General features: G+C 51.2%; 3 protein-coding genes across 9 annotated transcripts in view; 1 reads left to right on the plus strand and 2 right to left on the minus strand.

Annotated features, from left to right (window-relative positions):
- The window catches only part of IFT81 (intraflagellar transport 81), a 120,607-nt gene extending 119,697 nt beyond the window's left edge, over positions 1-910 (minus strand). The window contains exon 1 of the mRNA XM_084868033.1: positions 783-910. The gene's annotated coding sequence lies outside the window, so the exon portion shown is untranslated. The remainder of the gene's footprint in view (positions 1-782) is intronic.
- A 126-nt stretch (positions 911-1,036) lies between these two features.
- P2RX4 (purinergic receptor P2X 4) lies at positions 1,037-19,791 on the plus strand. The gene is made up of 12 exons (XM_084868050.1): positions 1,037-1,259; positions 6,143-6,290; positions 9,262-9,333; positions 9,457-9,529; positions 9,943-10,039; positions 12,001-12,081; positions 12,188-12,329; positions 12,429-12,565; positions 15,680-15,773; positions 15,936-16,001; positions 16,469-16,564; positions 19,263-19,791. The coding sequence occupies exons 1-12, from the start codon at positions 1,126-1,128 to the stop codon at positions 19,287-19,289; spliced, it is 1,167 nt and encodes a 388-aa protein (XP_084724176.1). The 5' UTR covers positions 1,037-1,125; the 3' UTR covers positions 19,290-19,791.
- A 3,086-nt stretch (positions 19,792-22,877) lies between these two features.
- The window catches only part of CAMKK2 (calcium/calmodulin dependent protein kinase kinase 2), a 46,566-nt gene continuing 43,640 nt past the window's right edge, over positions 22,878-25,803 (minus strand). For all 7 annotated transcript variants that reach the window (XM_084868043.1, XM_084868046.1, XM_084868048.1 and 4 more), the window contains one exon: positions 22,878-25,257. In XM_084868043.1, the coding sequence (XP_084724169.1) occupies positions 25,093-25,257 (165 nt within the window). In that variant the 3' untranslated portion in view covers positions 22,878-25,092. The remainder of the gene's footprint in view (positions 25,258-25,803) is intronic.

Genomic DNA, 25,803 nt, shown 5'->3' on the forward strand with positions numbered 1-25,803 from the left:
TCAAAGCTCAACCACTGAGCCATGCATGCCACCTGGGTGACCCTTGCCATCTTTTTAATTGCTTGTTTTGATTTATAGCTAAGCCAGTGGGCTGAAGTATGTCAATGTCCTTTTGATTTGCATAGTGACTAGAGATATTGAAAATGTCACATATCCTTATTAAGCATTTGTGTACCTTCTCTGAGGAAGTGTCTACTCAAATCATTTGACCATTTTTCTCACCTGGCTCAGGCTGCTTCCTCCCCCCTGTCCTGCAACTAAGGAAGCATCTGAACTGGTTTAGGATGTGGCCTGGCTTCAGCTCCAGGAGGGACACTTTACAGGGTGCAGGGCTCCAGGTAAGGGCTCCTAGGGCACTTGGCCCGGCGTTTGGGTCACCCCCGCCCTGCCCCCAGAGTTTGAGAAGGCAGCACTGCCCCCAACCCTCCATTACGGCCTTTGGTTTGAGGGGGCAAAGAGGGCTGCCCTCCCACCTACACCGTCCCGCGGGCCCCGCCGCCAGGACCCCCCTCAGGGGGTTGCTCATTACCCCTCCTCACTCCACCTAGGCTCCCTAGGCTCATTACCCCTCCTCACTCTCCTCGAAGGCTCCATCCCCCTAAGAAGGCCACTGCTTCTCCTCAGCCCTCCTGAGGGGTCACTCAAACCCCCGCCCTCCGGCCCCCTGAGGGGGCGGGTCGCTCGCCCTCACGGGTCCTCTCGTGAGGGTCTCTGTGCGCAACGCCCCCCGACTCCCCAGCCTCCAGAGGCGTCTCCCGCACCCGAGGGGAGGTCCCACCTACCGCCTGGCCTGTCCCCCAAGGGCCGCACCGCCTCCTTCAGAGCCCTCCCCCGCGTGACGTCGTCGCCGGATCGGACGCTAGGGCGAAGCTCCCGGCGAGGCTCCAGGTGGGGGAGGGGGCGGGGCTCCAGGTGGGAAGGGGGCGGGGATAAAGGCGGAAGAGGGCGTGTTTCCTGATAGGAGGGGCGGGGCTCCTGGCGGGGGGGGGGCTCCAGGCAGAAGTGGGCGTGCCTCCTGATAGGAGGGGCGGGGCTCCTGGCGGGAGGGGGCGGGCTCCGGGCCCGGAGGCCTGCGTGCGCTCCGCCGGGTCCCTATTGCGCAGCCCTGCGGCGAGTCGGGCGGCCATGGCGGGCTGCTGCTCCTGGCTGAGGGGCTTCCTGTTTGAGTACGACACGCCGCGCATCGTGCTCATCCGCAGCCGTAAAGTGGGGCTCATGAACCGGGCAGTGCAGCTGTTCATCCTGGCCTACGTCATCGGGTGAGCGCGGCCGGGTCGGCGACCCCGTGGGGTCCTGGGACCCGCTGCTCCCTCCGGGTCCCCGCTGTGCACCTGCTCATCCTGGTGAGCCCTGCGGGCGCCCTCCAGGTGGGGTCCGGAAGCCAGCGAGCACCCCCCCCCCAGGCCGGTGACACACCCCTCCGGGGACCCCAGCCACCGGGGGATGGGCGCTGTGCCAGGCTCTGAGGCAGAAGACTGCTTGGATGTGGTGTGTTAGGGGCAAACCCTGGCCAGACCTTCATTCTCGCCTTTCCTGCTTCCGGTCATTCTGACTGGCTCCGTGATGTCCTTTGGCTCCGGGAAGGAGGGGGAGCGCGCGTTCCCTAAATTTCTCAATCTTTGTCATTTCCTATTCTGATGATCTAACAGAAACCGTGGTTTGGGATTAACCCTTGTTTCCTTTTGGGTCTGTGATTTCCGGGCCTGTCCTTTAACATCATGTGGTAATCCAAGATAGTAGAGGTCACACTTCCAGTTTGCTTCCTTCCTCTTATGGGGTGGTTGGGAATAGGTACCTGCCTGCCTCAGCCCCATCCCTCCCCATGCTGTCCTCTTTGCATAGATATGCCCAGCCACCATCCTTCCTCACCAAGTGTTTAATTTTAATTGAATGCACCTCCTTACAATCTAATAGAACTGGAGAGAGGAGGCGGGAATTAACTTACCAACTGAGCCCGCTTTCAAGGGCCACCTGGGATGCTATGGTTGCATAGCTACTGAGCTGACAGATGTTATCTGCTTTGTCATTTCTTTACTTAAAAGGCCTATTGCAACAGTCCCCAAACTACACAAACCACCATTTGGGAATCATTAAAAAAAAAATACTAATTGCTGGCTGCCATCCCCAGACTTTCTGATTCCATTGCTCGAAAGTAAGACCAGCTCCCTAGGTGATTCTGCTGAGCAGCAAAGTTTGGGAACTAGTGTCCCAGTGTTTCCCGGATCTACCTGACCGTGAAAAGATGTACCCTGAGGAACTGCTCAGCGTCACCTGGGGTGGAGCTTGGAATCTGTTAACACTGCTCAGGGAATTCTCATGATCAGACAGGTTCTGCCAGCCCTGCAGCCGTAGGTACTGACAGTACTCAATAAAATGGCTTTCCAGGTGTGGGCTCCGCTCCAGAACCACCTAGCGGCCAGGTGGTCGACAAACTCATCAGTCAACGGAGCCAAACATCAACAGCACAATGATTGAAATGTCTTCTGAGAGCCAATTTTTTTAATCTTAAACTTCTTCTAACGCCACTTCTTCAAAATAGACTCGCCCAGGCCGTGGTATTCTGTGGAAGGGCCACACTCAAGGGGCCAAAGAGCCGCATGTGGCTCGCGAGCCACAGTTTGCCGACCTCGGGCCTAGCCTATCCCCAGGTTTTGGACTCAAGCAGGTCTCATTCAGTTCCACCGTGAACTCGGTCATTGTGATGCAGCCATTGTGATGTCCATACAGCTGGCTACCAGGAGTGACTTGCTGGGTAGGATGTGAAGCACTGGGAATTGAGCTCTCTCTCATGCAGCTTTTCCCTCTTAGCTCCTGAAGCTCCTGGGAAGACCGGCTTACATCTACCTTAGGGGATCTGTGAAGTTCTAGACTGCAGATAGAATAGTAGCCTCCCCTCCCCCTTCTCTGCAATTTCCCTTTCCACGGTTTTAGTTACCAAAGCCTGAAACTGTTACGTGGGAAATTCCAGGGGAAAAAGAAGAAAGAAAAAAAAAAGCTCATAAGTTTTATTTTTTTTTTTAAATATATGTTATTGATTTTGTACAGAGAGGAAGGGAGAGAGATAGAGAGTTAGAAACATCGATGAGAGAGAGTCATCGATCAACTGCCTCTTGCACACCCCCCACTGGGGATATGCCCGCAACCAAGGTACATGCCCTTGACCAGAATCGAACCCGGGACCTTTCAGTCCCCAAGCCGACGCTCTATCCATTGAGCCAAACCGGCCTCGGCAAAAAAGCTCATAAGTTTTAAATTGCACACCATTCTGAGTAGCATGATGAAATTTCGAGGCGTCCTGCTCCATCCCACTCCAGACATGTTCATCTCTTTGTCCAGCGTTTCCATACTGTGTACAGTCCCTTCCTGTTAGTCACTTACCAGGTCAGTTATCAGAGAGTGACCACCTTCACTTAACTCTGATCACAGTATTTTGTTATAATTGTTCTATTTTATTATTAGTTACTAGAGGCCTGGTGCACAACATTCGTGCACTGGAGGGAGGTCCCTCAGCCCAACCTGTGCCCTCTCACAGTTCAGGATCCCTGGGTGTACCTTCTTGTAGGGGTCCTTAGCACTGCCATGGTAAGCCTGGCTGTGTGCCTGGCTTCTAGCTGAGTGGTGCTCCCCCTGTGGGAGCACACTGACCACCAGGGGACAGCTCCTGCATTGAGCATCTGCCCCCTGGTGGTCAGTGTGCATCATAGTGACCGGTCATCCCGCTGTTCAGTTGATTTGCATGTTAACCTTTTACTATATAGGATTGTTAATTTCTTACTGGGTCTAGTTTATGTTAGATTTTATCATTGGTATGTATGTATAGGGAAAAACACCAGATAGGAAACTACCTCCAGTTTTAGGCATTCCCAGTGGATAAGGGAGAATACGGTATCTGTGCCTGAACTATAGGATATGGTAGGCTCTAGTCACATGTGGCTCTTGAGCATTTGAAATGTTCCTACTCCAAATTAAGATGTGCCATCACTGTAAAATACACCAGATTTCGAAGACATAATAGAAACAAAAAACAAAAAACACAGTAAAATATCACACTGATACTACATCCTATATTGATAGCATGTTAAAATATATTGGTTTCATTACCTATATTGATAACATGTTAAAATTATTGGTTTCATTAAAATTAATTTTATCTCTTTTTAGCATGGTTACTAGAATTTTAAAAATTACATTATGTGGCTAATGCTATATTTCTTTTGGGCAGCACAGTTTCTTAAGATTCTTATGAAGTGTTCGCTACCTTGATTATGAGGATTTTTTAAAGCAATAAGTGCTTTGCTTTTATCCATCTTGCCATGATCAAAACTGACTCAGGGTCTAAATTGAAGGCTTAAAAATAAAAACAAAAACAACTCATCTCTTAACTTCCTGATCCAATTCATCTGTTGAAATTGTGGTCTTTTCCCTGCTAGTGACCCATAGCAATCCATCTTCAAAAAGAATTTCATTTCTCAGTTACCCAGTTGTCATCAGTCACATGATGATGAAATAGTTAAATCACATGCTGATGTGACATCACGTGTCTCTTTAGCAATTCATTGCACAGATGGTAAAATTATCGTGACCTTCTGGCCCTAGGCTTCAGTATATCCAACTAGAGTTAAATGGAAGCTTATGTTGCAGTTGACTTCTTAGAAACCCTGAAGAAGAGGGTTTGTAAGGGGAAACGCCCATATCTAGATGGGAAATGAATTTGGAGACTGCTCAGATCAGATAAACGCATAATAAGTAACTAAAACCAGTGAATTTCTGAAGTTCCAGCCGCTTATAAGGAGGAGAGAGGGATGTTAGCATTTCTTGATTCCAGAAAAAAAAAAAAATAACCATAATAGTCACTGGAAAGTGTTTAACAATAGCTCAGATTTGTAGAATTGCGCGATTTCCATGGTGTAGATACTTCCATCATGCCAATTTCATCCTATTGATGGTGACTCCCAAACTTTGTCCTAAGCATTTGACATGCATTAACTTCTAAAACCTCACAACAACCATCTTGGGAAGTTCTGTTATCATTCCCATTTTATAGATGGAAAAACGGAGGCACAGAGAAGTTAAGCTACTTATACAAGGTATGCCTTATCGAGGGATAGAGCTGAGACATGAACCAGAGATCAGCTGGCTTCCATCTGTTTTCCAGTGCCCTAACCACTATGTGCTGATGCCTTTACATTTTTAATTATTCAGACTGACATTAATGTCCCCTCTTCAGAGGAAAGGAGCATACCTGTGACTTGAATTCTTGGAGAGAAAAAATAAAAATTACTATAAAAAGCTATTTGAAGGGTATATCTTTTCTAGAAGGCAAGAGAAGAGTCCTCAGAGGTAGAAGGCTTGAGGTCAGATCCTGATTATGCCACTCGCCAGCTGTGTGACTTTGGGCAGATGACTTAACCTCTCTGTGTCTGTTTCCTTCTCTGTAAAATGGAGATAATGATGATACTTGACTCACACAGTGGTCAGGATTAGTTAATACATACAAGGAGCTTAGACCGGTGCCTAGCACCTAAAAACACCCAAAATGGTAACTGTTATTACCAGAAATCTTACCTCTTGGTGATTCTGCAGGTCATAGTGCATTTGAAGGTGCTCAGCCCTCGCTGGTTTAGCTCAGCGGATAGAGCGTCAGCCTGTGGACTGAAGGGTTCCGTGTTCAATTTCGGTCAAGGGCACATGCTCGGGTTGCAGGCTTGAACCCCAGTAGTGGACGTGCAGGAGGCAGCTGATCAATGATTCTCTCTCATCATTAATGTTTCTCTCTCTCCCTCTTCCTTCTTCTCTGAAATCAATTTAAAAAAATTAGTTTTCAAGTGCTCAAATGTCTAATAAGAGGGACAGCATTAACTGATCGTTTTCTCTCTGCTGATCACTGTGCTAAGTGCTTTACCCGCATCAGCTTATGAATTTCCCACAAATCACCTGTGGTTTAGGTGTTACTGTGCCTATTTTGCGGAAGTGGAAATGGAGGGCACCCTTCCCCACCCCCTCACAAAATTAATCGGCTTTTGTAAAGCCACATAATTAGTGAACGTGGTTCTTCCAGCTTCCGGCTAGCAGAGGCTCCCTGGCATCAGTGCAGATTCACCAAGCCCTAATGGCAACTCAAGAGGCCCCTTTTATCTTGTAGGTGGGTGTTAGTGTGGGAAAAGGGCTACCAGGAAGTGGACTCTGTGGTCAGCTCGGTTACTGCCAAAGCCAAGGGCGTGACTGTAACTAACAGTTCTCAGCTCGGATTCCGGATCTGGGATGTGGCCGATTATGTGATTCCAGCTCAGGTAAGCTGCCCATTATGACTCTATCCAATGCGAAAGCCTCTGCTTAGCTCCCTGCTCTTTGCTGACCTTGCACACTTGATTAATGGTTGGCCTGGCCAGCACGCTCAGATCCCCGAGGCCCAGACTGCTTATTTTAGTCCAAGAAATAAATCAGTGCGCACAGATCTCCTTTTGGCTTGCAATCTAAGAGGTAATAGTCAGTCGGCTGTGTTTCTTCAGCTCTTAAACCACAGGAAATTTTCCATGTGGGCATCTCGGTCTGTCTCAAGCCCCTAAAGGTGAAAAGGCGAATGTTTTAAGTCCGAGGGAAATATTCAGATAAAGGAATCGCCTTTCCACATTTTGTATTTGCTTTATGGTTGTAGACCCACAAGCGAACCGTTTCAGAAAGCATTAACAACTTTAACAGCGCCCAGCTGGTGTGGCTCAGTGGTTGAATGTCGACCTATGAACAAGGAGGTTCAATTCCCGGTCAGGGCACATGCCCGGGGTTGCAGGCTTGATCTCCAGCGTGGGGTGTGCAGGAGGCAGCTGATCAATGATTCTTTTTCATCATTGATGTTTCTATTTCTCTCTCCCTCTCTCTTCCTATCTGAAATTAGTAAAAAAAATACATTAAAAAAAAAAAAAACTAACAGCAACAACCAGAGATGAAAAGCCAAACAGAAGGAAACAGACATCCCCGCCTAGGGCTCCATCAGGAATAAAGGGAAAGGAAGAAAGTATTTGACACAGCGTCTTAGTCTGTGAACCCACAAACCTCCAAGTTAAATATTGACTCTCTCTAGCATTGGTAATGGCCACGCACCACACAGCCAAACCCCAGCACAGCCCTCCAGATGGCCTATGGGCTAGGGTGACCGGAGTGGTAAATGCAGATAAGCTATCAACTCTTGGCTCAGAGCATTGCAAGGACTTCAGAAACACTCTCTTCAAGTGTGTTCACCCCCCTCCCCCACCTTCTCAATGAGGAGGGTCTCACAGGGGATCCACAGTGGCTGCAGCTAGCTGGTCCTGTTGGCACGTACCTGTTTCAACAGAGACCTCTTTCCTATCAAGTCATGGCCCCATCCTGGGAGTGTCATTCAGCCCGTTTATTAGAGGGCCCCTGCCTCTGCCCCTCCGCAGGAAGGAGCACGCAGCCCGCCGGCCCTCCGTCTCAGACCCGGGGTCGAAGCGGGTCCACGGGGCTCCTCGGGAGCTTCCACGCCCTCCTCGGGCTCCTCCAAAGTTGAAACACAAGCATTTGTTTGCATGGCACCTGCTTGGCTCATTTCCAGGCCGAAACTTCCCTAAACTTAGATAAGAGATAGGAACCCAAAAGATAAACCACGTGGAATCGGTCACATCTGACCCGGGAGAGAGGGGGGGCGGCCTTCTGTCTTCACCGAGAGTTTACAGAGGGCACATCCGGGAACCCAACAGGTGCCAGGCCAGACTCGGGCTCCTGCCACACCTGTGCCTCCTCCTGTGGCTGTCTGCCTGCTTCCAGCATGGCTTGGTCTAGGCCTTTCTCTCGAAGATGCCAGCTGTTTCAGAGCTCCCACCACCTTGTCAGCACTGGAGGTGCAGATGCCCACAGACTCCTGGGTACTGGAATTGCTCTGATCCCCCCAGGTGGCTCCAGCGCCCACTCTGCCCTTCCCCAGGGTGTGAGCTGCTGACAGCTGCCCAGGGAGGCGGAGGCCCAGCCAGAACCTGTGGGGTCTTTGTCTTTACTGCTTGTGGTCGGAGGTCATTATTAGCAATTCTTCAGTCTCATCCCCAACAAACTGCTCTCGAGTCTCTTAGAGACTTCTAATACATGAATCGTTTGGCACCTGGGGTTATGAGGAGAAAGCAGAACCATCTGAAAGGGAGAAGTGTCGCCGGCCGACACTGGTGTGATTTGTTTGTTTTAATTCCGGTTAGGAAAGAAAACCAGCCAAATTCGAGACCTTTAAATGTTTGTTTGGTGGTTTTATTTGTCCCCCCCCCCCTGAGGTCATCCGGTTGGCAGAGGGCGTTTGGGACACTGTTGGCTCTTTTCCCTCAATCAGTCAAGCTTATTAAGGAACCATTTTAGGTTATAGACATACTTAAAAAATGGAGGTGACACTCGCATATCACAGTTACTAAGCTTTTCAAAATGAAAAATTCAGTGGCGCGCAGCACATTCATGCTGCTCTGCAACCATCCCCTCAGTCTAGCTCCAGACCATTTTCGTTGCCCTCAAAGGAAACCCCATACTCATGTAGCAGCCACTCTAGTTCACCCTTCCCCTCACCCCACAGCAAGGGCCGGTCTGCTTCCTGTCTCTACCGCTTTACCTCTTCTGGACATTTCATATCAACGGGACTCTACAGTGTGTAGGATTTTGCATCTGGCTTCTCACTCAGCATCATGTTCTCAAGGTTCCTCCAGTTGTAGCAGGTGTCTGTATAGTATTCCCATCATAGGCACAGACCACCGTGTGCGTGTGTCCATTCATCTTGTCAATAAGACACTGGGGTTGCTTCTCCCTTTGGGTCCTTGTGAACGATGCTGCTGCGGACCTGAGTGCACAAGTATTTGCTAGAGTCCGTTTTCCATTCGGCTACCAACTCTCAGAGGGGAGAATGGGGGACCGACCATAAGACCAGCTTTTAAAATTGTCTTCTGCTTGAAGTGAAAGGTGCCGTCTCTGTTTTTGTGTGGTTGGTTTTTATGTATTGATTCTAGAGGAAGGAGGGAGAGACAGACAGAAGAGGGAGAGAGAACCATCCATTTGCTGTTGCATTTACTCACGTGCTCATTGGTCGATTGGCTCATTGGTTGTGTGCCCTGACCGGGTATTGAACCCACCGCCTTGCTGTCTAGGGATGAGGCTGTAATGAACTGAGCTCCCTGGCCAGGGGGGCCCTGTCCTGTTAAGTGGGCGTCCGGCTGTGTGGCTCTGCGTGGCTCCTCTGAAGGTGACGTGACAGAGCCCTCCCTTCTGTCCCCGCTGCAGGGGGAGAACTCCATCTTCATCATGACCAACATCATTGTCACCATGAACCAGACCCAAGGCTTCTGCCCTGAGGTAGGCAGCTTCTTGGAAAAAGGCTCAGGCCTCATGCCGCCCCCCCCTGCCCACCCGGACCCGCTGTATGTGTGGGGGGGCTGGCCGTGTGGAACCTGCTTTCACTCCTCCTCCTCCTTTCAGCTTCCAGGGAAGACCAGTGTGTGTAAGTCAGACTCCGACTGTCCTGCTGGCACTACCGACACCCACAGCAGTGGTATGAACACGTGACTGCAGCCCCTCAACTGACACTCAACCCGGGGTCGGCAGCCCCCGACCACACCACCTCCCCTGAGGGAGGAATCTCAGGAAGGAGAAACCCTCCAGATGCCCCAGTGCCTTCACACGGTCCTGGGGGAGGCTCTCGGCAGTCCTCTCTGCCATCGGCGCCCGAGAAGCCATCCCAGACCTTGCCCCGGGCCGTGGCTTGGCATCACCCCAGCCCTGCCGTGGCGAGGCAGCCGTGTCCCTCCAATTCCTCTCTTGGGGGCGCCGTGTAAACCCCAGAATCGGCCCAGCTCAGGACAGACTGCATAGGGTGCCACGGTAGGGCTGCTGCCACCCTCTGCTTCACCGAAGTAGGAAACGGGAGGCCACCTGTGGACCTGGGCCCCCCCCTCTTCCCTGTAGGAGTTGCAACAGGAAGGTGCGTGCCCTACAACGGGACTCTGAAGACGTGTGAGGTGGCAGCCTGGTGCCCGGTGGAGGATGACTCCCTCGTGCCAAGGTGAGTCCTGGCCAAGGGGTTCGTAGGCCGAAGGGAAGGCGGCAGGGGGCCGAGTGACACCTGCGAGTGGCTCTGTGCTCTCGGTGTCTGTGTGGAGTCAGGCTCCCCTGGGTGGCGGTTCTCAACCACGGGTCAGCAGCCATCCGTGGGAGATGGGTTGGCGAGATGGGTCCCGGCCTTTGTCGCGATAAGAGAGCCGATGACTTATCTCAGTGTTAGCGTTCTGTCAGTTGCGAGTAACTGCCCAGAAACAGTTGTGCCTTACGCCCATTTTTCACACAGAACAAGCCCCTGATCCCCACGCTGGGCAGCCGGAAATGTTCACTGCAGCTTCTAGTGACATTGTCTGACCTGTCCCTGGCCTTGTGCCTGTCTCAGGATCGGGAAGACTATCCTATATAATGAAAGGCTAACACGCACATCGACAGAATGGCGGACCGACCAATCGCTGTGATGCATCCTGACCACCAAGGGGCAGATGCTCAACTCAGGAGCTGCCCCCCCTGGTGGTCAGTGCGCTCCCACACGGGGAGCGCCATTCAGCCAGAAGCCCGGAGCCAGGCTCACGGCTGGTGAGCACAGCAGTGGTGGCTGGAGCCTCTTCCCATGAGGGCTCCTGGACTGCAGGAGGGCACAGGCCCGGCTGAGGGACAACCCCCCACCCACCCAAGTGCCCAAATTTCATGCACTGGGCCTCTAGTTGTTTATATTTTCAAAGATTCCATCTGGATCTGGGGAGGCCTCCCCCACAGAGGGGTCAGCCTCCAGTGCCAGATTCTCCCTTGGAAATACACCAAAGTGGGGTCCCCTGGGGGACAGATTCCACTCATCTTGTCAGCCAGGAGCTGATGTGGCACTTGGGAGAAGCTGTGGGCCAGAGGACACCAGCCTCTGGGTATTTTTGAGAGGTAAGGATCTAGCCTATAGGTGAAGTGGCCTGTGCTTTGACTTTTTAAAAAATATATATTTTATTTATTTTTTTTTACAGAGGAAGAGAGGGGGTTAGAGAGTTAGAAACATGGATGAGAGAAAAACATTGATCAGCTGCCTCCTGCACACCCCCTACTGGGTAGGTGTCCGCAACCAAGGTTCATGCCCTTGACCGGAATCGAACTGACGCTCTACTCACTGAGCCAGACCGGTTAGGGCGTGTGCTTTGACTTTTGTAAAATAAGTCTGTTGAGCGTCTCCCCGAGGACAATGTCCCAGCACAGCCGAGAGAATCCCAGTGAGGCCACTGGGCACACCCCCCCCCTTAGCTGTTCCTGGCTCTCCGGCTCCTGCGGCCCTGGGCAGGAGGTCTGGAGAGGAAGAAAGCTGAGGGCTTGGCCTATAATCTCCCCACTTGACCTAGTGTTTACACAATGGAGTAGAAAGTGCTAGAAATACCACCCCACCACCACCCCCCCCTTTTTTTTTTTTTAACAAAATGACATTTTCACACACATGTGTATATGTTTTAAAAGTATTACACAGGGCCCTGGCTGGTGTGGCTCAGTTGTTTGGGCATCATCACGGTTTTACTTCTTGGTCAGGGCACTTACCAAGGTTGTGAGTTCAGTCCCCAGCTGGGATGGATGAAGGAGGCAACCAGTGGATGTTTCTCTCTCCCTTCTCCCTTATCCCTCTCTTAAATAAATAAATAAATAAATAAGTGCTGGTTAGTTTTAAAAAAATATTACATAGTGTCCTAGCCAGTTTGGCTCAGTGGATAGAGCATCATCCTGCGGACTGAAAGGTCCCAGGTTCAATTCTGCTCAAGGGCACATGCCTGGGTTTCAATAGGGGGTGTGTAGGAGGCAGCTGATTAATGGTTCTCTCATCATTGATGCTTCTCTCACTCCCTCTCCCTTCCTCTCTGAAATCAATTTAAAAAAGTAGTCCATAGCTTTGTGAGTGTACATATATTTATACTTACATCAGCAGTGTTATCATTAACCATATGTTATCATTTCTTCCAGCCCTGCCTTTTTAAAGGCTGCAGAAAACTTCACCCTTCTGGTTAAGAACAACATCTGGTATCCCAAGTTTAACTTCACCAAGTAAGTGGTGGCCGGCGGTGCGAGTTCACCAGGGTCTTGGAGAGAACTTTTTTTTTTTTTTTTGAGATCTTCCTCACTTCCATTTTCCGGCTCCTCCCGACTTTAGGAGAAACATCCTTCCCAACATCACCACCACCTACCTCAAGTCGTGCATTTACGATGCCGCCACAGACCCGTTCTGCCCCATCTTCCGTCTTGGGAGACTAGTGGAGTACGCAGGGTACAGCTTCCAGGACATGGCCATCGAGGTAGGCACCTGGCTTTGCTGGCCCCGTCTCCAACGCGTCTCATTTCAGATCAGGCTCTGAGGAAAGTGCGCCCCTTTTGTCTCTGCTCGCGACCCACAGGGCGGCATCATGGGGATCCAGATCAGATGGGACTGCAACCTGGACAGAGCTGCCTCCTTCTGCCTGCCCAGGTACTCCTTCCGCCGCCTGGACACTCGGGACAAGAACCACAACGTGTCCCCCGGCTACAATTTCAGGTGGGCATGGGCATGGGCATGGGCTGATGGGTGGGCATGTGAGGTGGGTGGTGGTGACTGGGGTCACTCCCCAGTGGGGGCACCCACACCCACCTAAGACCAGCATTCGAGCAGCGCCACAGGCAGGTGGGAGCCGTGTGCCAGGAGAATGCTCCTAGAGAGGCCGTGCCCCTGTGGCATCCTGGCGTGGGAGAGAGCCCTCGTTGCCTGCCCTTTCTTGTCTCAAGAAACATATTGAGCCCGGCCGGTGTGGCTCAGTGGTTGAGCACTGACCTATGAACCGGGAGGTCATGGTTCAATTCCCGGTCAGGGCACATGCCCAGGTCGTGGGCTTGATCCCAGAAAGGGGTATACAGGAGGCAGCCAATCAGTGATTCTCTGTCATCACTGATGTTTCTCTTTCTCCCTCTCCCTTCCTTTTTAAAGTCAATAAAAAGTTAAAAAAAAATAAAAGAAACACGTTGAGGCAATTTGCAGAGCAGCTGAGAGAGGCTGGCTGCTCTACTCTCTCGGGCCTCAGCCGGGACCCTCACTCACTACTTTCGAGAAAGGGCTGTTTGTGACCCTGTAGTCCAGAGGCATCCGGGCTCTGACCCAGGAACTGATTTCTCAATTACAGAGTCTGCCCCGGCATCTCCAATGTGCACAGGATACAGGTCTCAGTCTCAGGAGAGGCCTTGGTATTTCTCTGCTGCAAGTGCTGTGTATTCGTTTCCTAGAGTTGCCGTAACAGAGGACTACAAACTGGGGGGTTGGGAACAACAGGAATGTATTCTCCCACAGTTCCCGAGGGCAGAAGCCCCAAACCCTGGTGTCAGCAAGGCCGGGCTCCTTCCTCGCCTCTTCCGGCTTCCGGTGGCTCCCGGCAATCCTTGGTGTTCCTTGGCTGGTAGAGGCGTCACTCCGGTCTCTGCCTCCTCCCCTCTGTGCCTCTGTCTGCGTGTCCTCTCCTCTTCTCAGAAAGATACCAGTCGTATTAGATTCAGGGCCTGGAACTCAGTAGGTCCTCATCTTAGGGGCCAGGGTCCTGTTTGCCAATTTCCTGAGGTGGTGAAACCTGTAGCCACATACGTTTGCACCTGCCCTTTGTCGCATCTTGCACACAAGTAGCCACTATCAAAAATAGGCTCCAGGGCCGAAACTGGTTTGGCTCAGTGGATAGAGCATCAGCCTGCGGACTGAAAGGTCCCAGGTTCGATTCCGGTCAAGGGCATGTACCTTGGTTGCGGGCACATCCCCAGTAGGGGTGTGCAAGAGGCAGCTGATTGATGATTCTCTCTCATCGATGTTTCCAACTCTCTATCCCTCTCTCTTCCTCTCTGCAAAAAATCAATAAAATATATATATGTTTTAAAAAATAGGCTCCAGGCCCTGGCTGGTTTGGTAAGAGGATAGAGCATCGGCCTGTGGACTGAAGGGTCAAGGGCACATGCCCAGGTTGTGGGCTCAATCCCCAGTATGGGGTGTGCAAGAGGCAGCTGATCAATGATTCCCTCCAATCATTGATATATATCTCTCTCTCTCCTCTTACCCCTCCCCCCCTTCCTCTGAAATTAAAAAATAGGCCCAGGAGGGGCCACATGAAGTCAGTGGTGCTTTTTGTGTTGCATTTGTCTCCCTCTAGTGGTGACACGGGGAACCAAATGCACGTGCGATCTGCAGTCCTTTTGAACCATCTGGCTCACTGATAGAAAGGCGGATGTTTGAATCTTTTCCTAGGAAGGGAGTTCGATCTGTGTAGCTCTGTCTCTGCCCTCACACAGTTCTTGTAGAAACCACTGGGTTGGAACCCCAAAACAGAGAAAGGCCGATGGGGCCCTCACAAGGACAGCCCTCCCCTGACTCCTGCCAGCATCAGGCCCTGCCTGGGCCATGGCATGGAGACAGATCATGGGCCAAGGGTTCCGGGATTCCCTGTATAAAACAGGCAGCAAACGTATCACGTCTCAGTGGTTCTCCCTCAGCCATTTCCGTGTATGTGTGTGTGAAGGCTTTGAGACATAGTTCACATACCACACAGTTCATCCATTTGAAGTATAGAATTCTGTTGTTTTCAGTACATTCACCGAGTTGTGCAGCTACCACCACAGTCAGTTTTAGAACATTTCCATCACCTCAGAAACATGGCCATCCCTCGTACCCTTTAGCTCTCGCCTCTCTGTCCCCCTCACCCCAGGCCCTGGCAACCTCTAATCTACTTTCTGTTTCTGCATTTGCCTGTTCTGGACTTTCATATGAACGGAGTCATACAGCATGTGGCCTTCTGTGTCTGCTTTCTTTCCCTCAGCATCATGTTTCTTTAGAGATTTATCCAGGCTGTAGCATTTATTAGTACTTCATCTCTTTTTATAGCCAAATAACCATTCCATTGTGTGCATATACCACATTTACCCATTCATCCATCGATGAAGCAATGGCTCTTTTTTTTTTTTTAAATATATTTTATTGATTTTTTTACAGAGAGGAAGAGAGAGGGATAGAGAGAAACATCGATGAAAGAGGATCATCGATCAGCTGCCTCCTGCACACCTCCTACTGGGGATGTGCCCGCAACCAAGGTACATGCCCTTGATCGGAATCGAACCTGGGACCTTTCAGTCCGCAGGCGGACGCTCTATCCACTGAGCCAAACCAGTTTCGGCAATGGTTCTTTAAAAAAAAAAAAAAAAAAAAAGAAGTCCAGTGCTGGTGCTGGGCGTGACCAGCTTCACCGTCTTGAAGAATGCAGCTGGCCGGCGCCGTGCCCTGAGTGGCCAGGGTCTCCTTGAGAGAGGCAGGTGGCTCTGCTGCCAGGAGGGCAGGGCTTTCAGAGCTAGAGGTTCCGGTTGAAGACAGAGGAGGCCGCCGTGTTGGGAGAGAGGGAAGCTTTGTCAGCAAGCCAGGCCTCCTGCTGCGTGGCCCACCCGCACGGGCGCCGGGAGAGGCCCCGAGGTGCAGGGCATCACCTGTGCAGCAGGCAGAGCCGATCTTCGGCCAGTGCCAATGCTGCGAGGCCGCAGGGAGAGGGGGCGGGGGCGGGGCGGGGCTCCGCTGCCGCATCACCGGCCCAGGACCCGGGGGGGGGGGGCAGATCCGGCCGCGGTTTCCCACTGCGGCGCCCTTCCCTCTCCCCAGGTTTGCCAAGTACTACACTGACCTCACGGGCGCGGAGCACCGCACACAGATCAAGGCCTACGGCATCCGCTTCGACATCATCGTGTTCGGAAAGGTAGCTGGGCCGCCGGGCCCTCATCCAGACCCTGCTAGTCGCTCTCTAACGGGTGGGCCAGGGGCGAGGTGTCCTCTCCCCACTCTTTGCCTGCCCTTTACCCACCCCTATCGCAATTCTTTTTTTTTTTTTTTTCCCCTCCCCTCCTCCGGTCCTTTGCAGGCTGGGAAATTTGACATCATCCCAACCATGATCAGCATTGGCTCCGGCTTGGCGCTCTTCGGGGTGGTGAGTGACTCAGACTCTCTGTTCACCCCTGGGCTGGGGCCCTCTGCCATCGTTAGCACGGCAGGCAAGCCCCTCTCGGCTGAAGGCCTGGGCCTTCCCTTCAACCCTCTGGGCTTCTTTCCCGCCCCCCTACTTACCCCCCCACCCCCACCCCTACCCCCACTTCCGTTTCCAGAGGACTGCACCCCTCAGGGCCTGGCCTTGTAAGGTGACCAGATGTCCCGCTTCTGGCGAGACAGTCCCGCTTTTTAACAATTTGTGCCGCAGCGTTTTTAAAAAGTCCCGATTTTTAAAATTTTTTTTTTTAAATCGGGACTTTTTAAAAACGTCACGGGACACGGGACAAATTGTTAAAAATTGGGGTGTCTGGTCACCTTACCATAGAGGTGGAGGAGACTTGCTTTTCCTTGGGAAGATCCCAGGCACAGAGAAAACGGGGACTAACACATCCCGGCTTGTTCTTCCAGGCAACAGTGCTGTGTGACATCATAGTCCTCTACTGCATGAAGAAAAGATACTACTTCCGGGAGAAGAAGTACAAGTACGTGGAAGATTACGAGCAGGTAGACCGCCTCTCAAAATTACCTCACTTGCCTCCGGCACCAGTGGTGACAACATTGAGAGCTGGGCCTGGCACCCCCATCAGTCCCAAGCCTCCCGAGTCATCTGATTCACCTCCACACCACCCGCACTAGTCCTTACTTCACACGGACCCACTCTTTAAAATTTAGGCCCCCCCCCCCAAAAAAAAAATTTAAAAACATTAATAAAATTTACTCCTATCAAGATGGCGGCATAGATAAACAGCTGGTCTGCCACCTCGCAAAACAATTTAAAAATTCAAACTAGGCCGAGACCGGTTTGGCTCAATGGATAGAGCGTTGGCTTGGTGACTGAAGGGTCCCGGGTTCGATTCCGGTCAAGGGCATGTGCCTTGGTTGTGGGCATAGCCCCAGTAGGGGGTGTGCAAGAGGCAGCTGATCAATGACTCTCATCGATGTTTCTAACTCTCTATCTCCCTTCCTCTCTGTACAAAATCAATAAAATATATATTTTTTAAAAAATTAAAACTAATATAAAGGATATCTATCACCCAAAGCCACGGGAAGGCTGGCTGAAAGAGAAAGGAGCACAAGCACTGAAAAGCTGAGGTGCCTAGGTACGGAGGCACGCGAAGGGAAACAAGCTCTCGATCAATTTGAAATCCAGTTTCTGGGGTCACGTGGGGAACCCAGACGCCTACGGGGAGAAGCTGTTGGGTCCGAAAGTGAGGGTGACTCTCTTGCAGAGGTGCAGGCAGCAATCATTGTTTACTGCACTGGATCGCAGGGAAGCGGGGACTTGGAAACGTGGGGACTTGGACACAGGGAAGGGCAGGGACTGCTGATGGCAGCCATCGCTGTTAGCCACGCCCCAACCTAGTGATGTCCTGAGGCCCCGCCCCGCCCTGAAGCCCTGCCCTGAGGCCCAGCCCACACATTCTACAGACCTGCCCAGGCAACACACAGCTGCTTTTGCATATAAATGGTCTGTATTGTGGCAGCTTAACAATATAAACTGCAGCTCCAGCAACGAAATGGCCAAGTCCCAAGCAAACAGGAGAAAACTAGTTCTTGCTGTGGCTCCTGCAGGGTGGCCTCAGACAACAGCTGAACTGCATCCCCTTGGAGATCCAGAAGCCAATGTTCCTAGTGGTCAATTTCAACCACTCACACCCATAAGTGACACATTCGGGAGACGGACTCAGTGAGCACCAAAGCCCCACTGAAACAAACCGAGTCTCCAGCACAGCAGTTCTTCCTTTATAGACACAGCGGGTCCTCACAGACAATTGGCCTGGAGATCAATTCCTCCCAGTGTACCAACAGCAAGCAAGGCTTAATTACACCAAGACTTTCCACTCAGCCCACAAAGGGACATACCAAAAGCAACCACCTCAGGTGATTGGAGAAGCTGAACTACTGGCCCCTATATATACAGAAACTCAACTATAGATCAACGTACCCCAAGAATCAAATCAAAGATCTGGAATATAAGGAAGAAAAAAATCACCCAACCAAAGAGGCAGAAAGAAGAATCCAAAAGTCTGAGGATAGTGTAAGGAGCCTCCGGGATGGCTTAAAGCGTACCAACATCTGGATTTTTTTGGGTGCCAGAGGAGAGCTAGCAGGATATTGAAGGACTATTGAAAGAAATAACAGCAGAAAACTTTCCCTACCTGGTAAAAGAAATAGACTTACAAGTTCAGGAAGCGCACAGAACCCCAAACAAGAGGAATCCAAAGAGGACCACACCAAGACACATCATAATTAAAATGCCAAAGGCAAAAGACAAAGAGAATCTTACAAGCAGCAAGAGAAAAACAGCTAGTTACCTACAAGGGAAGACCCATACGACTGTCAGCTGATTTCTCAACAGAAACTATGCAGGCTAGAAGGGAGTGGCAAAAAATATTCAAAATGATGAACAACAAGAACCTACAACCAAGATTACTCTACCCAGCAAAGCTATCATTCAGAATTGAAGGTCAGATAAAGAACTTCACAGACAAGAAAAAGTTAAAGGAGTTCATCAACACCAAATCAGGATTACATAAAATGCTGAAGGGTATTTTTTAAGAAGACGAAGAAAAAGGAAAAGGTAAAGGTAAAAATTACGAACAACAAAAAGACATCAAATGCATACCTACCAACAAGTGAATCTAAAAATCAAGTGAATAAAAAATCTGAAGAACAAAATGGACTGGTGAATATAATAGAATCAGGGACATAGAAAGGGATTGGATTAACAATTCTCAGGGAGAAGGGGGTTTGAGGGGTACGGGAAGAGATTGGACAAAAATCTTACACCTATGGATGAAGACAGCGGCTGGGGTAAGGGCATGGGGTGGAGTTGGGAATCAAGTAGAGGGGAGCTATGGGGGAGAAACACCTGTAATAATCTGAACAATAAAGATTTATTATTTTTTTTAAAAAAATTTAGCCTCCTTTTAATCAGTGACACCTCTGGTGAGTCATGATAACAGATATTATGACAAAATCGCCTTGCATAGCAAACAGGGTTGGGAACCATGCTTTGCCACCACTGCACCAGGACCAACTTGGGTGCGTGCGGCACTGAAGGGCTGTCCCAAGTCCTCAGCAAAGGCACCTGGCCCTCTCACCACCCAGAATGCTCCAGGCTTGCATGCGGGCAGTGCCGGGTGAGGGTACGTTTATCCATAAGCATATCCATTAATGGCAAATGTGTCGTTCTTTGCAGGGTATCCACAATGAGATGGACCAGTAATGTCTACCCCACATCTGGGCTCCCCACGGCACTCATCAAAGCCAAGGAAAAATCAGAAGGGAGAAAAGGCTTCCATGGCACCCCCAGGGAAAGTTCGAGATTTTGAAGTCAGTGTCCACTCCATAAGTCCTTCAGGGCTGCCCAGCTGCTCCCATTTTGTGTCGCAAGAGATGCACATCTTTAACCACCCTGTTCTTGGCTGGGTCACCTTTGCTGACCCTTCAACTCGGGATCCTTTGGGTGAGCTGTGGCCCCAGGGCAGTGATGCCGCTGTAGCCACAGGGCTGGGGCCTTCTCCAGGACTGGCTCTCTTCAGAAGCTCCCCTGGTGCGCCCCCTGCAGGCCAGGCCCAGCGGCGCAAGTGCAAGGACCTAACTGCAGGTCCTCTCCCCCTGCCAGACTTTGTTCGTGTGATCATGAGGCGGACCTAGCGTTTCTCTTTTGAGAAGAGGTATGCTGAGATGACTGAGGACCAAACATTAAAACAAATGATTTTCTTAATCTCCGTCTGCGAGGTTTCCTAGCAGGAGCCAAAATGTTCTTCTTTCCTTCCCTAGTAAATCCGTTTGTGGTCCCAGCCCATTGTGCTCAGTCTGAGGCTGGAGCCTCAGTATTTTTTTTTTTCCTACTTCAACTTTCTCTTAAGGATTTTGATCTTCATCAAGGATTCTGATCTTCACCAGGCTGTGTTCTTGCAGAGTTTACAAGATCTCTTTTCTCTAGAAACAACTCGCCTGCCCAGTGCTTATATTTCCCCTGATACGACGGCACTGTATACACTCTAGGGGGCACCATTTTATGTAACATGACAACAGCTTCTCTTCCCATCCCCTACCCCGTTTGCTTTCCAGAAGCTTCCGACCAGAAGCAGCACCACCTCCACCTCCACCTCCATTGCCACTGGTGTGAAATGTTAATGAAGCTATTTCTGGTTTAGCCTTCACACTGACTTCATTCTGCACCAGGTGTTCAAGGTCTCCCGCAAAGAAAGCAGTTGGCCCTCCCCCTTGTCTTGTATTCATTTCCGAGCACTGAAGGAGCAGTTCATTTTTAAAGGGCCCTGCTTCTGTTGGGGAAAATGACCAAGTTGGGCTTTTCTTACTTTGGGGAAGGTTTCCTGGCCTTGGCTGGTGCGGCTCAGTTGGCTGAATGCCATTCAGGGCACATGTCCAGGTTGCAGGCTTGATCCCCAGTAGGGGTATGCAGGAGGCAGCCAATTGATGTTTCTCACTCATTTATGTTTCTCATCAATGTTTCTCTTTCTCCCTTTTCTCTAAAATCAATTAAAAATATGTATTTTATTTATTTATTTATTTTTAATATATTTTATTGATTTTTCACAGAGAGGAAGAGAGAGAGAGTTAGAAACATCGATGAGAGAGAATCATCGATCAGCTGCCTCTTGCACACCCCCTACTGGGGATGTGCCCGCAACCAAGGTACATGCCCTTGCCCGGAATCGAACCCGGGACCTTTCAGTCCGCAGGCCGACGCTCTATCCACTGAGCCAAACCGGTCCCGGCAAAATAAATAAATAAATAAATAAAAATGTATTTTTTTTTTTTTTTTTTTAAAAAGGCTTACTGAACCCCTCTAAAAAAAACTCTGGTACGTGCTACCTTTTTATTGAAAAATGCCCACTTAAACCCACAGCTCAAATGGAGCTGGAATTCTTAGGAATGCCCTCTAACCTTGCAGGCTAAGGAGTGATGGTTACTGGAGTGGAGGAGACTCCTTCTCGCCTCCCAGTGCAGAGAATGCTAGGGCCAGTTGGGGTGACAGCTGGGGATGGCATTGCTTGTTTTATTCACCAGAGTCACCTTTTGGTTCAGCTACGTCCCCACCTGATGGCACTGCCTCTCAAGAAGGGGTCCTCGCATCCGAAATGATGCACCTGCACGCATTCTTTTAGCTTTCATCAGATTCCACTGAACCACAGCAAGGTGCTCAATGCAAGCTCACCAGGCCCATCCGCTCCCGGGTTCTCAGGGGCTTTAATTAATGGCAACACCTGCGTTTGGCTCTTAGAGGCCAGCGTCTCCACGTTGGATTTCTGCAGCAATGGAACAGGAAGCTCTCAGGCTTCCTCCGCTGCCTTTGGTAACAGAAAACGGAGGTGCACACCCAAGAAGGCACCCCCAGCCTCTCGTCCGGGGAAACCAGACGCCATGAAAACTGGCAGCGATGGGAACGCTGTAAAACACTGACTTTGACGACAGGCTCGGGCAAAGGCGATGACCCATAGGATGGGGTTAGCAGTACCCACCTTGTGAAGTGTCATGTAACATGCCTACCCCCTGGGCTGTTTGATGTCTCGTGAAAACTGCTCCCGCAGCTGCTCACCTGTTTGATCTCCGCCAGAAAAATCAAACCATCGCCTGCCTGCGAGAGCCGTGTTTCTCAAACTTCAGCGTGCAGACCAGCCACCTGAGGATCCTGGGTAAGCGAGGCCTGGGAGTCTGCATTTCTAATCCACCTCCCAGTGCAGCTGACACTGCTGGTCTGGGGACCACACTCTGAGCAAGACACCAGGACACGCTTAAATTAGGGATGAGTAATGCTGGACACGTTAGCCTTGACCTGGCATTTGACCTCACGTCGACCTAAGGAAGGAAAACAGACGTAAGGACAGATGTCCTAGACAAGAGTGCTGATCTAACGACCAACAGAAAAATCCCAAGGAGGCCGGCTTTGCACCATTTTGGCTGTTTATTTCAAGTTTACAGAGAAGCTTAAACATCTGTGGAAAAAAACACCAAAGGCTTGTTATTTGTTTTGTTGTTTTCTTCTTCTCAAGTTCATGTCTTTTTAAGTGATAAATACACAGTATTTAACTTTGTACACCTGATAAAAGGAAAAATGCATAGTAGAAAGGATCAGGAATGAAACGGAAACATCGGGCAGTAAATCAATCACAGAATAGAAAAGTCAGCAGTCCCACGAAACTCGGCCCGTAGAGCTGGAGGGAAGATGGGGACCGACGACCTTGGAACCTTCCCTAGCACCTTAGAAATAAGTTGGAGGTCACGGTTCTTCCCCCCTGGCCACGTGAAGCTCCCCCTGGGAAGATGGGTGAGTGGCAGGTCGAACCTGTGTGTCTAAACGCACAGGTTATGAGCCTCCTTGGTCCCGAAAGGCTTTGAGGACAGGAGCCCTAACTCTCAGGAAAGGCCGGACTAGCGGGGAGACAGCCTCTCGGGCCCCCAGTGCCGACAAGGGGCTAGATAAGGCTTTATGGGAGCCACTGGTGAGCCAGCGGAATAGGGGCGGGGGGAGGGGAGGCATACAATGGGGCAGAGGAAAAGATGGCAAAGTTGTGCTTCCTTCGAGGCCCAGATGCAGGCCACAGGTTGCTTACACCCAATCGGTCCCACAGACGAGCCGGCAATGGGAGAAACGGACGGGCGGCCTTTGGCTCACCGGAAACCGCTGCTCCTAATGGCTTCCCCTCGCCCGCCCCAGAGCCGGTTTTGGAAAAACCAACGTTTGTGCTCCAAGGGGATGGTAGTTAACACCTCATGGTACAGCCCTCTCTGCTTAGGCTTCCTGGGGGTGGCAGCCAGTCCCTTTCCACAGCTTTCTTTGGTGTTTCTTTGTTTAAAAAAAAAAAAAAAAAAAAAAAAAAGTCATGAATTTGGGCCTCCCCAACCCACCGCTGAAATGGGTGCTGCCTAATGGCTGGCATTCCACACGTGAATCCTGCCATGCGAGGGTCGCGGGGAGAGATGGCATTGCCCGGTGCGGCTGTGTCAGCACAGGAGTTCTGCAGAAGCTCTGAGTGGGACGCGCCAGCCGCCAGGCCGGAGTCCACACGAACCAGCTGAGACAAACAACAGCAAGGTGCTCGCTACAAACCCACCAGGCCCCACCCGCTCCCGGAAGGGGTGGGGCCCAGGCATCTAAACAGTCATAGCAGGGAGGGAGGGCAGGAGGAAGTGCCAGGTTACAAGCAGCAAGCAAACAGGCGAGAGGGCCCTCCATCAGGACAGGTGTCCTTTGCTCTTTGGAAACCAGCAGTTCCTCATTCTGTACTGTTATAGGATCACGAGAAAAGCCTGGCCAAATGACAGACAGTCCAGAGCTTACGTTCAAGATCTACAGATGCCAAGAATTCCTGGGCTCTGAGGACGTGCTGGGCAGGGGCACCAGTCCTTGCTTGTGTCTGTCTGTCTGCCTGTCTGCCTGTCTTGTCTCTCTCTCTCTCTCTCCAAATGTCCTCATACCAAGGCCGACCGCACAGAGACTACAGAAAGCAGGTAGTGTTTCCCCGGGTTCCACAAAGCACCAGGAAATCTCCCAGGACAAAGTCCTCCCAGTTTCCCTAACCCCTGACCTTCACCGTCACCCGCACGTGGCTCTGGAAGAAGTCCCGCTGGGACTGCAGCCCCACTGCCCAGGACCAGGTGGAGGTCAGAAAGGACAAACCTCTCTCTCTGGGCTCCTGACTGCAGAAGGGAAGTCCTGTGCCGAGCCCGGGTTCCGGGGACCCTGAGGAGAGCTCTGGATTCCCACGGCCTTCCCCGAAGGGGGTGTCAGGGTTCTCCCCGTGTCCATCCTAACAGAGCTTTGCTGCTACGGACGATGGTCTGCGTCTCGGTCGAATGAAACCATTTTTTAACCGGCCCTCTGGAAACTGGATAAACTGTTTCACTACGGACAATGCTCAGCTAGCGTTTAAGAGGAAAACAAAACGTTCCGTGTCTAGAGTTACACAGGCTATCAACAAGCTAAGCTGCTAATTTACAAGCGCAGGTTTCGTGGGTTCTAACTCCCATCACCCGCCTGAAGCCGGGGACTAGATCCTGGTTCCTGAAGGACTCTGGCGTTCAGGCTGGTTGGAGAAGGGACCGTTTTTGCTTGTTTGTTCCCTCTTAAGCCATGGAGTCTCCACGGAAGTAGAGGATTTCACCCTGATGTTTTTGTAACGGGACGAGAGATCTGCTGAGAGCTGGGCCGCCTCCCCGTATGCACTCAAGTCCTTTAAGCAAAACTTCTCCCTCCACCACCACCGCCGCCGCCACCACCACGAATGCCCTTTAGGGTTGACAATCCCCTCAGTGAAACAATTCGCCATCAAGCCCTTTCTGTTTTCCTGACAATTCCAGTCACACGAAGAAATAAAATAAAATAATAAAGTAAAAATAAAAAAATGTTCAAGTCCTTCTTACAAATAGGTTGTATCCAAGCTCCCCGCAGCTACTGAGGGCTGGCCCTGCCTCGCTGCCGTGAGTCCACGGTGCTGGAAGGTGGTGTGGTTTGGGGTTTGGGGTTTGGGGTTTGCAGGAGAAAGCTCGTCCACTCTTCTCCCTTTCAGATGTCGCAGCTCACTCACTCTGTGGTCACAGGCCACGCCTTCTGAGTTTTCAGCCAGGTTTTCACCCTCTTCAAACCCCCCCCCCCCCACACACACACACACACACACACGTCCTCTCGGTATATCTGACGAGGTTCTGGGTTCCCAACGAAGGATTTTTGGCAATAAAAACGTTTTTAAAAAGCAAAACTGTCCCAAAATGCATGTGGCTCTGGGTCTGCAACTCCTCACACTTGCCTGTTGAGCCAGCCAGCGGCCAAGGTCAATGTCATGGAGTGTTTTGTGGGTTGTTGGGTTTTGTTTTTTTTTCTTTGTCCCCTTTAAAAAACAACAAAGGAGAAAAAAAAAAAAGGAAAAAAAAACAACCAGAGATGACGGCAAGGCTCTACACACGTGCTCGGTTTCCGTAGGACATGCTGCTATGGAAACGCAGGGTGCGCAGCCCTGGAGGCGAGACGCCCAGCATGCGAGGTCACGGGCGTCCGGCAGCTACTCCATCGCGTCGTCTGGCCGCAGAGGGTGCATGCGCGTCCGGTGGCCGGGGCCCAGGGCCCCCCAGCTCTCCACACGCCGACCGCCCTTCACAAGAGCACTTCCTCCTCCCCCGCGAGGGGCGGGTCGGGCCCCGGGAGGCTGTCTTCGCTGCCGCGCTTCCTGCTCACCAAACAGAAAACCACGGTTAAGAGCGGGCAGTGCTGGCACAGCCCGGAACCAGCACCTGCAGGCCCTAAGCTATTTGTACAACCTCCTCCTCTAGATTCTCTCCCCTTCTCACTTAGACACGATTTCCTTTTTCTTTCCTTTTCTTTTTAAACCTAGTCCCAAGGGAAGAGCCTATTGCCAAACAGCTGAGCCCAGTCCCAAGTCACGGAGCCTAGCCCCGAGGAGCCCAGACAAGCCCCCGAGAGCCAAGCTCACTCCCAAAGAGCCCGCCGAGCTCGCAGGGCCAAAGCTGGTCTCGAACAGCCTCGCCCAGTCCCGAAGGGCCTTAGAGACAGTTTTCAAAGGAGACTGGATCCCCTCTGTAAATGGAAAACCAGCGTCATGTGCCAACAATAGCAAGGAACCATAAACATGCGTGCAAACCCGTGTGCATGACACCTAAAATCGCAGCACAGACAAGTGCCGCCTGGGCCCCACTCCGCAGCATGTCCACTGAGGGTGCTGGCTATCTGGACGGCCCTCCCCCTCGGCTATAGG

Source organism: Pipistrellus hanaki (genome assembly GCF_964339955.1).
Source record: "Pipistrellus hanaki genome assembly, chromosome: 19".
Taxonomy (NCBI): domain Eukaryota; kingdom Metazoa; phylum Chordata; class Mammalia; order Chiroptera; family Vespertilionidae; genus Pipistrellus; species Pipistrellus hanaki.